The sequence below is a fragment of the Montipora foliosa genome, chromosome 7 (genome assembly GCF_036669935.1).
Source record: "Montipora foliosa isolate CH-2021 chromosome 7, ASM3666993v2, whole genome shotgun sequence".
Taxonomy (NCBI): Eukaryota; Metazoa; Cnidaria; class Anthozoa; order Scleractinia; family Acroporidae; genus Montipora; species Montipora foliosa.
The window spans coordinates 25,669,448-25,684,447 of NC_090875.1; the positions used below are offsets into that span (position 1 = coordinate 25,669,448).

At 39.7% G+C, this 15,000-nt stretch overlaps 1 protein-coding gene across 1 annotated transcript in view; it reads left to right on the forward strand.

Moving 5' to 3' along the window:
- LOC138011561 (rab GDP dissociation inhibitor alpha-like) overlaps window positions 1-11,877 on the forward strand; it is a 28,104-nt gene extending 16,227 nt beyond the window's left edge. The window contains exons 6-11 of the mRNA XM_068858627.1: window positions 1,634-1,684; window positions 4,018-4,270; window positions 5,763-5,862; window positions 7,730-7,874; window positions 9,762-9,816; window positions 10,334-11,877. Coding sequence (XP_068714728.1) covers window positions 1,634-1,684; window positions 4,018-4,270; window positions 5,763-5,862; window positions 7,730-7,874; window positions 9,762-9,816; window positions 10,334-10,471 — 742 coding nt within the window. The 3' untranslated portion in view covers window positions 10,472-11,877. The remainder of the gene's footprint in view (window positions 1-1,633; window positions 1,685-4,017; window positions 4,271-5,762; window positions 5,863-7,729; window positions 7,875-9,761; window positions 9,817-10,333) is intronic.
- Window positions 11,878-15,000: the final 3,123 nt, after the last annotated feature.

Genomic DNA, 15,000 nt, shown 5'->3' on the forward strand with positions numbered 1-15,000 from the left:
TTCGCAAGGTGTGACAGTTTGACTTATATAAGAATCAGCATATTTACGATAGTCCTGTTGTTTTGAGAGGTTACGAAGATTACGCTATCAATGCTGGAAATAACAGTCGGTCATCGGACATTGTCCTACCAAATTTTGAAAATGTCCGGCCAAATTCACATTATGATCGGACACGATGACCGAACATCTCACCAGCACATCTTGAGTTATCTTCTTCAAGGTGTTGTCAGTAAATAAATTATGTCCGGTCCAATTTGTCAAATGTCTGACCAAAATGAAGATTTGAAAGGACATATGTCCTGTGAATAAAGAAAAATTATTTCTAGCACTGCGCTATGGAAATATAAAAGTTAACGTGTTCTGCGAAACAACTTTTATTGAATAAAATTAATGCTCATCTTCAACTCTGTTTATGGGTTCTGAAATTATGAGAAAAGAGAAACGTCTGTTGATCTCTTAGTATAACTGTCACAGGCTAAATGGCCAGAATAGCTGTTTTTATACTGGAGAGGCATAATCCATCCAGACAAAGTTACATTGTCATGTTATTTATCTATTGAAAAGACAGGATGAAGTACATAAGATGCATTATCCATCAACATTTGTTGTTTGTCTGTTTATACTTGTACATTATCCGTCTGGATAATCTTCCGACACATAACGAAAGATACAGTACAGTAGTTCGTGTAGATGTATAATACATACATCTTATTCAATGGATTAACATATAATACGCACAGATATTTTGCGAGTTGTGTAGTATTTTTCCGAGCCCCGCAGGGCGAGGAAAAATACGAGCAATGAGCAAAAATGTCTGCGAGTATTATATGTTAAACCATCGAATAAGAGATTTATTATTCCACTACAAAAAAGGTGTAATTTTGTTTCAATCTTATTTGGTAAGAGTGTCTTTAAAAAATGCATCATCTGTCCTTCAGGGTGCGTGCAAACGATGTCAACAGCACAAAAAGCCAGCCAAAGATCTTTATTTGATTGGATAAACAAAATGCCGAGTGACACTGAAGCTATGACAAGCTAAATTCTCAGGCTTTGCATCTTGTTGAAAACAGTTTCTTTCATTGAAAACCTCCTGTTCGGCCCGTATTTGCTCTGTTCTCAACCAGTCAAACCGGGGACACTACAGTGTATTACCGTCTCATATTTTTTCTCTTGACAAAATAATATGGTAAAATGGCGTAATAGTGGAACATTAAATCTTATTAACCCATTCAGACCTCAAACGCCCTAGGATGCCCCCCGTTGACGAGTAAAATCATCTGGCGTTAAACAGAGTAAAATCTATTTATCAGGGGTCAATGCGTTAAACACTCTAAAATAACGTTTGTTTTCTCCTCAGTGGAACCAAAGAAAGATAACTCCTGCACTACATCAAGTACTTACATCTTAAAAAAATTTTGAGTTTTATCAACAGAGTTGATAATGTAAATTGGCCACTGTACAGAGATTCTAAAAGCTGACTCTGAAATCTCTTTACGGTGGCCAGTTCACATTATCAACTCCGTTGATAAAACCCAAAAATTTTGTATACTACTTCCCCACCGACGCAGCACCACAGTTTCTTTAGAAACTACCCCTTACTTACATCTTACCTTTACAAACTTGCTTCTTTCAGCTACTTGAAAATGCCTTGCAAGGAAACACTTTGTAAAGTCAAATTGTACAGGTTAGTCACCAGAATCCTGGGTTTCTACTGACTACAGCTTTCTACAATGCTTTTATAATCTTCGTAGATCTACGTGGGCTATGTGTAGCTAATTTTACACTGTAGCAGATTCTTTTCTTTACTACAATCTGCTTCCTTCATAAGGTACAATTATTGTGCAGAATTTGTTTGTGTACTGGGGCTTTATTTTGCAACCTTGATTACTGTTTGTCAACAAAGTGATGTAATGGGAAGAAGATATTGCCTAGTTTGAATTTTGAATTGCTTTTGACCTGATTTACAAATACTGTTACATTAAATTACTGGTATTCAGACTTTGAAGACCTCTTTACAGTTAAAGGTTAAATTGTCACATTCAGTCCTCCCAAGTTTATTTCTACATTACTCAAATAGAAAGGCCTTGCTTAAGAGCATACTAAATACCATACATGTAGAGTAACCCATCCAATGGACTGCTTTGGCATACCTGTACAGTTCCTATTTCCTTTGGAAGCGCCCACGTGTATGGGAATCAGGGAGGTCAGGGGTTATCAACCTCGCCTCCCACCTCTGTGACCCGAGTTCAACCCTGGCTGTGGGTCGTATGTGGGCTGAGTTTCAGTTGATCTCAATCTGACTCTGAGGGTTCCCCCCCCATCAAAATTGATTGTCAGTCAATAATAATTATTGACTGACACGTGTATGTCAGTCACTACTAATTATTGATAGACAGTCAATCCGGCTGCGGGATACCCACGATAGTGATACTGTAACCTCTGGTAAAAAAAAAAAAAGGAAAGGAAAGGAACTTTATTTAAGTGTCTAGTCGTTCTAGCGCTGAAGCACTTATAGGGGACACTGTAAATTGAAATTAACAATTAACACAAATCAAGTCAAAAGTTGGTTTTTGAGGAGAGGGGAAACCGGAGTACCCGGAGAAAAACCTCTCGGTGCAGAGTAGAGAACCAACAAACTCAACCCACATATGATGCCGAGGCTGGGAATCGAACCCGGGCCACATTGGTGGGAGGCGAGTGCTCTCACCACTGCGCCAGCCCTGCACCTCGTTCATTAAATTAAATGAACAGTTGGTATTATTGGTATTCAGCACTCTGAAACTAAATTGTGCACACAAACAGGTGCAGGGTTGGAGTAGTGTTGAGAACATTCACCTCTCACCACTGTGGGTCAGGTTCAATTCAAATACTCAGTGTCATAATGTGGGTTAAATTTTTTGGTTCTCTTCTCTGCACCCAAGAGGTTTTTGGCCGGGTACTCCGGTTTTCCCCTCTCCCAAAAAACCAATGTTTGATTTGATTTGCATTAATTTGTTGATTTCAGTTTACTGCATTCTAAATTAGTGCTCCAGCACTAAAAGACTGCACTCTTAAATAGGGGTCTTTTCCTTTTGTTTCTTCGTGTGCTTGCTTTCACATCAAGCAAACCTGGAATATCACTTTTTTTTTTTTTGTTTTTTGTTTTTTTCACAATGAAAAATCCTTTTTTGTGCATCTGGATTTTTAAATACCTGAAGGTCAGGAGGCACTGTGACCCAGTGGTTAGGGCGCTTGCCTTGAGATCTGGACATCCCGGGTTCAAGACCCGCTCTGACCACTCGTTGAATTTGTTCCTGGTAGTACCTGGTTCAACTTTCTAGCTGCACTTGTAAATATCCAACTGGTTTGCCTCCAGACAGTTGGGATTCTATAGAGTTGTTGTTGTTGTTCTGTTCCGTCGTTTCATTATCTTTGTTTCATTGGCCCTGAAAAGTGGTCAATGAAATATGTATTGTATTGTAGTATTGTCAGAAGTAGAGCAGTTTTCGAATGAGTGTCTTAAAACCAAAACCAAAGTAATTACTTTGGTCAATCAAAGAGGACGGAGGCAATCCATTAAACCAATCAAAACTTCAAGTAATTACACGTAGCCGACACAAAGCGCGGGAAAACGTGCACGCGTGAGCCACGATTGGTTTTGGTTTGAACCAATCACTGAGTGAAGCAATCATAAACCAAAGTAATTAACTAATTACTTTCGACACTCAATTGAAAACCACTCTAATAATAATGATATTGGTTTAAGAAATCTGACACTTGTCACAAAATAATATTTTGAGAAATACATTATAAAGGCAAAAGTGTTAATTACATAGGTGCTTAAATCAATTGTGCCTGATTATCACGACTGGAATATGTGCACTTGGTCTTTTAAAGCAATGTACCTGTTGCTTAATACGTTGATTTGTTTGTTTGTTCTTGTTGAAAAAAGCAATTCATTGAAAACCACTTTCAACTGGTGTGTTTTTGGGGGCCTCAGAAATCAATACTAAGGCCTGGACTTGTTTTTAAATGCAGTGAAAGTTTAGCAAGATATGGGAAATCGCCTTATTTATATCCATTGTATGGCCTTGGTGAGCTTCCCCAAGCATTTGCCAGACTCAGTGCAATTTATGGCGGCACATATATGCTGGATAAGCCAATTGACGAGGTAGTGTATGATGAGAATGGGCAGGTTTGTGGTGTCACGTCACAAGGAGAAACTGCCAAAACGAAAATGGTGATTGGGGACCCATCATACTTCCCTGACAAAGTGAAGAAGATAGGACAGGTAACAGTTCCTTTGTTTTAACTGTTGCTCTCTTTAGAGCGAGTTTCAATCGAGTGTTGTAAAACCAAAACCAAAGTAATTACTTTGGCCAATCAAAAAAGAAGGAGACAATCCAGTAAACCAATCAAAACTTGAAATAATTACATGTAGCCGCCACAAAGCGCTGGAAGATACACACATGTACGCGCGAGCCACGATTGGTTTTGGTTTCACTTCTGATTAGTTGAAAAAAATGGCGTGAGAACTATGAACCAATCACTTAGTGAAGTAATGCAAAACCAAAGCAATTCGCTAATTACTTTCGACACTCAATTGAAAACTGCTCTAACAGATCTTTTGAACCCTTTTGTTGGGCTTAAGTCTTACTTTTGATTTTAAGTGCTTAGTTTCTGTTTGCCTCTTAGTTTTGTTATTTAATGGTACTGTGAAAATAGCTGCGAATCTTTCAATTCACTACTTGCACAAATCCCATAATACACCTCTTTTACCTTTCCCCCCCCCCCAAAAAAAAAAAAAAAAAAATTCTACATAGGCATTGTTTCCGACTTCTCTTGGGACATTTTCTTGTCCCAGGAGAAATTGCAAAATGGTTATGCAAAAGGGGGTAATAGAGATGTATCATGGGATTGTGCAAGTAGTGAAAAAGCCATATGGATGTTTGAAGTAGTGGGGACATAACAGGGTACGCAACGAGAAAATTAAGCCAAAAGCCTTTAAGAGACATTTCTAGGGTCCTTGTAATGTTTACAGACTGTCTAAAGCGTTGTTTTTTATCACCTAGAAGAATTTTATCTGTTCGGATAAGAGTTTAGAAAATGATTTCATTTCAGAGATTGCTAGCTGGACGTTACAGTGTATCTTCTAAAAAGCTTTCCAGCGAACATGATTTCCTCATCTGAAACTGCATGGTGACCTTTTTTAAGTGCAAAAATGTTCTTTCCGAAAACGTAAGGGACTACTTTTCCCTTGTTGCGAATCTGTTAGGTGATGTTTTAGCAAAGAAATCTGTAGCTGTTTGGCAACGTAGAACCGAAATTCTTAAAACGGTTGGGTGCCCCTGACATAATGAGTAAGGGAGTCTGATCGCCTAAATACAATTATATTATTAAAGGATAGTGGCCCTACACTGTTGTTATAGAATGGGAGCTTATTATGGTTGACCATTATTCACGTTGCGTGTAAACCTTCTTGGTTAAGGTAAATCACAAAATTATTGAACAAGATTATTGGCGGAAAAGAGTGTGGCAAATCATTTTATTTTGTACAGAAGAGTACAAAAAATCACAGTTGAAGTAGAACATAAGTTGCGGAATACTTGAAACAATACGTAATGTACTTATACAGTAGTTTAAACTTGCATGTAATGATTTGCTGAGTCTCAAACAGTGGTTACAGTGATACATGTGGCCGTGTGATTAGTTTGCGACATTTGTGTATCGCATGTGGGGTATCACAACTTTTCCGCTTTATTCTTTGTACTCAAAATCTGCAGGTAGCTCGCTGCATTTGTATCTTGGATCATTCGGTTCCAAATATTGATGCTTCTTCGTGTCAAATCATCATACCCCAAAGCAGTATTGGCAGGAAAAATGGTATGTGTTAGCAAACTTACTTTAATTACTGTAATATTGTTAACGCTTAAAGAATTCTAATACTCAGAGCGAAAAATGTTTCGTTCGAATCTCTCGAATTTCATCAGCGATCTGAATTGTCTCTTCTAAGTGAAGGTATCCACACCTTGGATTGCATATGGATAGGTTTTCTTGCAACATATGAAGGGAATCCGATGTCTACAAATGTCTATCAAAACCAGGATTTCGGGAACATATATTTTATCTCTTAAGGCCCGTTTAAAAGGTTTCAACATTACATGCATGCACTCAACACTTTGTCGAACCAAATGTTTGGTGCGTTTGAACAGGTCGTCCAACATTGTTGAAAGCGTGTTGAATCAAGGTTAAATCGGTTTAAACTTTCATTCAACATCGATTCAACTTTTCCTTTGTTCTCGAAAATGTTGAATGGTGTTGAAGGGCGTGGTTTGAACACTTTGTTCAACAATAATGTTGAACACACGCATGCTCACACCAGGCCGCAAAATTCAATATGGCGTAGTTTTCCTGGACGAGAGAGTCTGGTTTCTAGTTCTTAGTTCCTCGCAATTAAATTTCGCGAAATTGTTGGTTCTTTTGTTGGCGCAATGTTGGAACCGTTTGAACGGCCTCCGCACAAATTTGTTTTTGCATCCAACATTTTTCCAACACCCGTTCAACTTTTGTTGAACGAAGAATGTTGGTCAAATGTTGAATCCGTTTAAGGACGGTGCCTGCTAATTCAAAGGTATTTTTGCGTGGTTTAGTGACTATGCGGGAAAAGCAGATCTTAACAAGTTATTGCAGAAGTGTTCACAACCCTCGCGGCCTCGTCGAAACGTGTTAACTTAATATTCTCAGTTTGTTGTTATCAGCTTAGGTAGGCTAAATGTAGTTTGTGCGTGTGTGTGTTATAGCTTAGTGTTGTCCTAATGTAGTCATTTGTTCTGTTATTACTAAACGTAAACAATAAAAATAAATAAAATACACAAAAAAAAAAAAAAAGATCTTAACAAGTGTTATTGAAATCCAAAAAGAAAGTTGGGGGTAACCACGCATTTTTCGAAGATAATTAATCAACAATATTTGTAAAAAGTTTAAAAATACAAAGCAATGTATGGCGTTCTTTTCCAAATTAAAGCTTAATTCCCTCTGAAAAATGCGTGATTACCCCCAATTTTCTTTTTGGATACCAAGAGCAATTGCTAAGTTCTGCTTTCTCCGCATAGTTTTGAACCGCGCAAAAATATCCCTGTATTAATAAGCACCACCGATAGGAAATCCGAGTATCTCGAGATGCGCAGAACGTATGCGCAAGAACAATAGTAGGCACCGTCCTTAAACGGGCCTTTGGGAGTTAAAACGATTTCTTTTGAACCTCGCGCGTTCATGTTAATGACTGTAAGTTGCAACTTTTGAGGTAGGGTCAAGGTTGAGGAGTAAAAGGTCGTTTCTGCAATGCATCTGATTCTCCTTAATGCCCCCAAAAATTGTCTCAAGTTTCAAAACTGGTTATAGCTACCTTTTAGGTAAAAAAGGTAAAGTTTTCTTATGAGCCAAGTGGCCCATTAGGCCGGAGCTTATCCCAGTTTCTGTAGCATGAAGAGACTTGGAGTATTTCTACTCCTCCCTGGCTGGGATGCTAGTCCATTGCAGGGCTACCCCTAGCATTAAATTCGCCGGTACCCCATTTACACACCTGGGGTGGAGAGAGGCATGCCCAAGAACACAATACAATGTCCCCGGCCAGGGCCCGTCCGAACCCAGACCACTCGCTCCGGAGTCGAGGGCACACTAACCATGAGGCCCACGCACCTCCCACAATGTTAAGTAGAGACTGTCAATAAATTTGAGACGTGTTTTCTAGATATATATGTTTGCGTGGTATCCTCTCCTCACAACGTCGCCGCAAAAGGTTTCTTTATCGCGATGGTAAGCACCATAGTTGAAACTGGTGACCCTGGAGCTGAGCTGGTGCCAGGACTGGAGCTCTTGGGAAGTATAAGGGAAAAGTACGTATTCTTGTTTTTACTTGCTCCAGTATATTGTTCGTTCAGTGAATTCTGCTATTCATTTATTCAAAGTGTTTTTGTAGTCTGTGCGAATTTATGTAAACAACGAGACCGTTTTTACCTGTGGAACGGAGAAATCGGTAGTGTCCATATTTTCGCTTTCAGTCATATATACCAGAATGTAAGAATGAAGATGAGGACTTTCAACTACATGTGTATACACATTGTGTATATGTTGCTGGTTAAATTGTACCTTAGGTCAATTTTTTTTAACCTAGGTCAATTTGTTTCAACCTATTGTAAGTTATTATGAACTGTCTGAAAAAGGGTTTTCCCTTTTTGAGGGGGATGTAATAAAAAAATTGGCTTGGATTTTTAGAGGGGTTGAAAAGAAAATAATGAAAAAAGATATATTAAATTCCTTCTCCATCTTTCCCTTGCCTTCCGTTTTTCTTCCATCTACCGTCCCTCCCCTCCCTTCTCTTCTTCCGTAATAACGTTACTACCATCCGAACCCCCAATATTACGTCTCCTTTGAATTAACCGCAAAGCCATCGAATCAGCAGTTGAAATGCGCTGGATATGTTTTCTACCAGTCGTTCACGGCAACCACCATTTCGCACATGCGTAAATGACACAAAATGAAAATTTTAGCTCATCCGAGGGTTTTGGACAGTTTTGTAAAGTAGTGGACATATTTGTGAAAGCACCGGACGTGATATTTTTTGGCGTCACAAGGCCAAAATAGAACACTCAGAGACGCTGTTACCAGGGTTTCTGGAAGTAGGGTAAACAAAGAACATGTCATGATACCTTCAAAGATTGGAACGATTTGGACAGAGACTTGAGGAACTCGGCCATCATATCTCAGTTTAGAAGTAAATTGTTTAAATCTATATTAAAGGGGCGCTGTCACGTTATTTTAGGGTGTTTAGGGGAAGTGTTTAGTTAACCACGAGTTTAAAACTTGAAAATGGTAATGTGGAATTTCTTTACTGATACAATTATCGTTACAACACAAGATTATTTTCAGCCAAAATGACCTTTATCTAGGCGATTTGCCATAAATTCGAAAAACGTTTCAATCTTGTCCATTTGCGACCATTCATGCTTCTCTTTCCTTTTACTGTATTTGTTTTGTGTTGTTTAATAGTTCTAAATGGTTATTGCAATGTTTCATCTACTTTTTAGGCATTTTGGGTGTCGTGAAGTCACATCATTTTTCGTGACATAGCCCCTTTAAGTACCTAAGTTTTAATTTAATTCTTTTACAATCTGGAGCTATATAGAGCGGTTTTCAAATGAGTGTCGTAAAACCAAAACCAAAGTAATTACTTTGGCCAATTAAAAAGGACGGAGACAATTCGGTTAACCAATCAGAACTCGAGGTAATTACGCGTAGCCGACACAGAGCGCGGGAAAATGCGTACGCGCGAGTCACAATTGGTTTTGGTTTCACTTCTGATTGGTTGAAAAAGTGGCGCGAAAACTTTGAACCAATCACTGAGTGAAGTAGATGCAAAACCAAAGTAATTAGCTAATTGCTTTCGACACTCAATTGAAAACCGCTATATATAATATAGAGTTTTACTCTTGTTCTGTCAATTGGTAATTTATATTATGGACCCATGCAGGACCTCTCTGTAGATCACCTACTGGTGAGAGAGATCTTCCCTGTATACATATTACCTTATTTGATCTTATCTTAATAGACAATACAGCAGTTTGGGTGGTGATAATGTGGATGATGATGATAATCATGATATGAATGATGATTAACGTAACAATGATGATTGTAACAATGTCGATGATGATAAAATCATTGGGTTTATGTTGATAGTGCTTTGTAAACCATTCTTGCTGAGCATTGTCATTTATTATATTTAGATTTTTATCAGTAAAGGATATTTTTGTCCCAGTTGATGATGGAGAAAAGTCCAAGGTATTGTACACGTCTTGTTTTTGATATTTTTACTTTTTGTATTAAAGTCCCAGGGTCAGTAGTCCATTCGGTTTCACCTCATGGGCTTTTGACCCGTAGCCCGCAAGGGCTACGGGTCTAATTGTTATGTAGCCACCGTCAGTGAGGTGAATAGTTCTTTTAGATTATTACTGTTTTAGTATATACTACTACCACTACTACTACTGCTGCTGCTGCTGCTACTGCCACTGCTGCTGCTGCTGCTGCTGCTGCTGCTGCTGCTGCTGCTGCTACTACTACTACTATTACTAATAATAATAATAATAATAATGATAATAATAATTATTATTATTATTATTATTATTATTATTAAATGTAATGAATAATGATAGGAAAGATTGCTTTAAATAACGGAACTGTTTAAAGTCCTTGCGTACAGTAAACTTCCTGTACGCCGCTTCAATATCTTTTGTATGATTTACAATGATGTAGAAATGGAGCGTAATTTTGTTAATGCTCTAGGATATATCTTTCTTAGGTTTTTATCTCCACGTCTTACGATGCCACCACTCACTTCCAGACCACTTGCAGCGACATTGTTGACGTCTACAAACGCTGCACTGGAGAGGAGTTCGATTTCTCAAAAATGGCTCTTGTCAGCACGGTTGAACAATAGGGATGTGCAGAAAAAAAAAACAATACCTTTCATTTTACGCAATACTACTCGAACTTAATTCAAGGATATGTAATTGATCTGAGAGATGTTGCATTTTGAAATCTTTTCTGTCGCTTCTGTGGCATGACCATGGTAGAGCAAGTTGAATAGAGCAAATTATTCATGGAAAGAATCACTGGAAGGTAGATTGTGTTAACAGTACTGGTATAACCTAATTCTACTCTTTACAATACTTATCAACCAACAAGTTGTTGATATTTTAAGGTATTATTCACTCTGCAATTCCCTTATTTGCCTTAGTCAGTTCTTAGTATAAGTATTTGTGTATGAATAGTGCATAACAATCCTGTTCCATGAAGCACAAAGGTGGCCGGGTTGTTTTAGTAATTAAACTTTGCGTTAAAGTTTGTCGGAATTTTCTTTTTTGGAAAGTGAAAGTAATCAAATGAACAACTCTTCGTGATTTCAAATTCTTTGTGGGAAATTCAGTTCTTCTGTCCTTACTATTACCTTGCAATAAGTGAACCGGTTGCAAGCAGCAATAGTTGCAAAAAGTTATCAAAAAATAACTGACAATTAATTGCTTGTTCTTAACCGAAGTTTGCAGTGCTCGGGTATTTTGAAGATGCAGAATTTATTTTTCTCCCTTTTAGGTAGGTTGCCTTTTTTAGATTTTGTTGTATCGAAATGCAATGGCCAATCCTTTTGTTCAGAATGCCAGTTTTCATTTAGGATCCTCTGGGATTATGACTGATCCTTTATGTTGTAGTGCGCGTCAGATTTTAAACAACTTAAAGCCCACAAATTGTTTGTAACCCAAGTGTGAACTTAAAAATAGTTTATTCAGTTCCAGGCTCCCAGATGGTCGAAAATGCGAAAAAAAACTGCGTGCGGAAAAAGTGGGGGCTTGGGTCGAGGTTCTTTTTTCGCAACCAGTTTTTTTCGCTTTCCCGACTATCTGGGAGCCTGGAACAGGCTACTTGCGTCACTCTTGTGTAAACGTAATGGTGTTCTTTGCACCGGTGATATTTTCCCCGCGCTTTGCATCAGTTACAGACATTGTTTTCATGCCCTTAATTAACACCGATCAAACCTTTCACCTCTCCTGTTTTCCACACCAGTCAGTGGTTAATTTTTTCGCGGGCTCTTGGTCCCGGAGTCATTATGTTCTGGATTTTTGATTGGTTCAGACCTTTTTCAAGGGGTACTTTGATATGCGCAAAGGGTTCCAGTTATTATGTTCCGCGACGCACAACTGCTCTAAGAAGTAAAATTCTTCCTAGTAAGTAGATCGCATTAAAGAAGAATAATCCGTATATCCAAAAACAAATTTAAACAGTAACAAAGCAGAGTTATAACTGGCTTAAATATGACACTTGTCTTGAATAAAGGCATTGAAAATGCAAGGTAATTGTCCTTAGTCTGAATTGCTGCTGTCCCAATAGACCTGGCCCCAGTCGTGCTATCCAGCGGATAAATCGATGTCTACTGGATAACTCAATTGGTTTTGCTAGTGTTTATCCGCTGGATAGTGATTTATCCTGTGGATAGCGTTATCCACCTTTTGAACAACCGAGGCCAGTTTCGTATTCTCTCTGTTAGACTGGATCTAGCATGAAATGGAGGCTATTGCGGGGAAATAATTTGCATGTGAAAAGATTCCCCCACGATAGCCTCCATTTCATGCTCGATCCAAACCAAACGATACTCTGAGTACACAGAGTACAGAATTCATAATCTCAACCGACATATGTCGCCGATTGTGGTTGTGAAGCGAGGGATGCCAACTGCTCCTTTACATTCCATCATATTTCAAAATCAAATCATACAGCCAACCTCATTGTGATTGGATAGAAGAGAGGAACTGTGAATGCCTTGGGAACGAGGTTTTTCCGTTTTTCCAGTTAAGAGAGAGCTTAAACTTGACTATTGTTAGAGCGAACCATTGTCAGTCGCAGTCAGTTCATTGCTGACATGAGCCAGGAGCCCATGACTAGGAGTGAGCAACAGCCCTATATTCATGTCATGGTGTTTTCACAGACCGATTTATTTTTAGATTGGATTTCTCTCGCAGGACCCCGATGACCAATCGCAAGAAACTACCTTGACGTCATATATTCACTAAACCAGAACTGCCTTTTTTTATAAAAATAGATCGGTCTGTAAAAAGCAGTGACAAAGGATTAGTATGGGGAGTTGTTCGCTCCTCGTCATGGGCTCCTGTTACTGACAAATCCATCCGCAGGGACCGGTTGCTTGTAGCCTGGTTAGCGCTAACCATTGATTAAGAGTTATCAGAACCTTAAAGGCGCTGTTACACTGTGAAATGTTTCGTGCACCTTGTCTCGCAATGTTTTGGCGTCATTGTGGAGGGAAAAGTAGCACAAAACATTTCACAGTGTAAAATACACTGCAAGAGCCGTTGGCAAAAGTAGAATTAAGTTCTACTTTTCGTCAAACTTGTCTCGCAACGATTTTGGCCGTTGCCGAGTATGTTACACTGTAAAATGTTTCGTGCAACTTGTCCCGCCACAATGTCGCCAAAACATTGCGAGACAAGTTGCACAGTGTAACAGCGCCTTTAGGAACGCAGGTTAGCGCTAACTATGCTTCGAGCAACCCGGGCTGTGCGTTAGCCCTGGTGATGTAAACTGGGGCAAAAAGGACAGAGAAACACTTCAAGACAGAGGAAAATTACTGATGTCAGCTAGCCATCAGTAAAAGCGATGATACAGCTAGGATATGGTTGGCATTCGTTATTGTTAGTAATGTGCCAACAGGAGCCTCGTGTAGAAAGTCTAACCTAATTACTCTCCAAGCTGATATCTTGACTCAACTGCACAAGACAAGAATGTAAACCTATCAGGGGCGTAACCAAGGGGTGTCCTTCCTGGGGTGCCCGTGACCTCCCCCCCCCCCCCCCCCTTTGTCCTTTGTGACAAACAACAACATAATGCAAACCATATCATAGCTATTTTGTAGGCTTGTTCCCCCCTCCCCTCCCCCCCTTCTTTCCCCCTTTAAAAAATCCTAGCTACGCCCCTGCAAAACAGCTAATTCTACGCAAAAATGTGATCTTGGAGGTTACTTTTAACGATCTTTTTATCACACACTGGAAGTTTCGTAGGTGCCTGCGCCGGCTTAAGCGGTGGAAGTGAGCTTTGTTTCAAGAACCGGGGTACATGGGGTGTTTGGTATACGGCGCCCGCAGGTGCCCGTTTCACTTCAGTCTGACAGACCGTGTGCTTTTCTGTCGAACATCTACCGGTATCTGGAGCCCAGGTATCTAGTAGTTTTCTTTGGTTTTACTCTCCTTATAGACTTCTTGGAGGGACTCACTAAATAGAGGTGCGGGGATGGCGCAGTGGTGAAAGCACTCGCCTCCCACCAATTTGACCCGGATTCGATTCCCAGGCTCGGCGTCATATGTGGGTTAAGTTTGTTGGTTCTCTACTCTGCACCGAGAGGTTTTCTCCGGGTACTCCGGTTTCGCCTCTATTCAAAAACCAACGTTCCACTTGATTTGCGTGAATTGTTAATTTCAGTTTACAGTGTCCCCAATTAGTGCTCTGGCACTAGAACGACTAGACACTTAAATAAAGTTCCTTTCCTTTAGCTTTTTGTCTGGCGTATGCAGGCCATGTCTCGCTCCCAGACAACAGGGTGCCGAGGACGCATACAGAGTAGACGCGCAATTTTGGGTTTAGCTATCCAGGAAGAGATTGGAGGTCACTGTTGAGAAGCCAGACTGAACAAACTCCACCTCAGATTCTTTGATTGCACCTTACGTCACGGCAGCCATTTTTGTTGGAAAGAACAATAACGAAAAAGTATTTTGGGAATTTGACTCTATTGTTATGCAAAACGCGAGCTACATTTTTCCTTTGTTTTGGCACCAACATGGCCGTCTTATCACGTGAGTGCAATCAAAGAAACATGCGACTTATGCGACTGGAGACAGCGGGTCACCCACGAATTGTTCCCTCAAAATTTCATGAAAATTACATGACGGGTGGCTTACATCACAATTAAGAAAAATCAAGAAAAACAAACACTTTATAAAAGCTAACCATTCTTGAACAAGTGCTTAGGCTTAAACAGTGTATATCAGTGCTACAAACCCACAAATGGTCAACTTTGCGTGCATTGGAACGTTTTGCTTCGTTGATTTTGGGTTGGGTGACTGTCTCTAATCGCTTTCATCAAAGAATTCCTCTGGAAAATCACCAACCAGGAAGTGCTTAAAACTGTAGAAATGCCAACTATGCAGTACCTCCTCTCAGAGCGTAAACTGCGTTGGCTAGGCCGTGTCCACCGCGTGGGCCCCGAGCACCTTCCAAGAGACCTCTATGAAAAGCTGGCTCATGGCAAACGATCGACATAGCGGTCGCTTCTTCGATCGCTACAAAGACGTCTTGAAACGAGAAATGAAGAAAGCCAAAATCAGTGTAGACAACTAGGAATCGCTGGTTGACCACCATATTAAGTGGAGGGTAGCTTTCAAGACCGGCTGCAAACGGGCAGAGGAA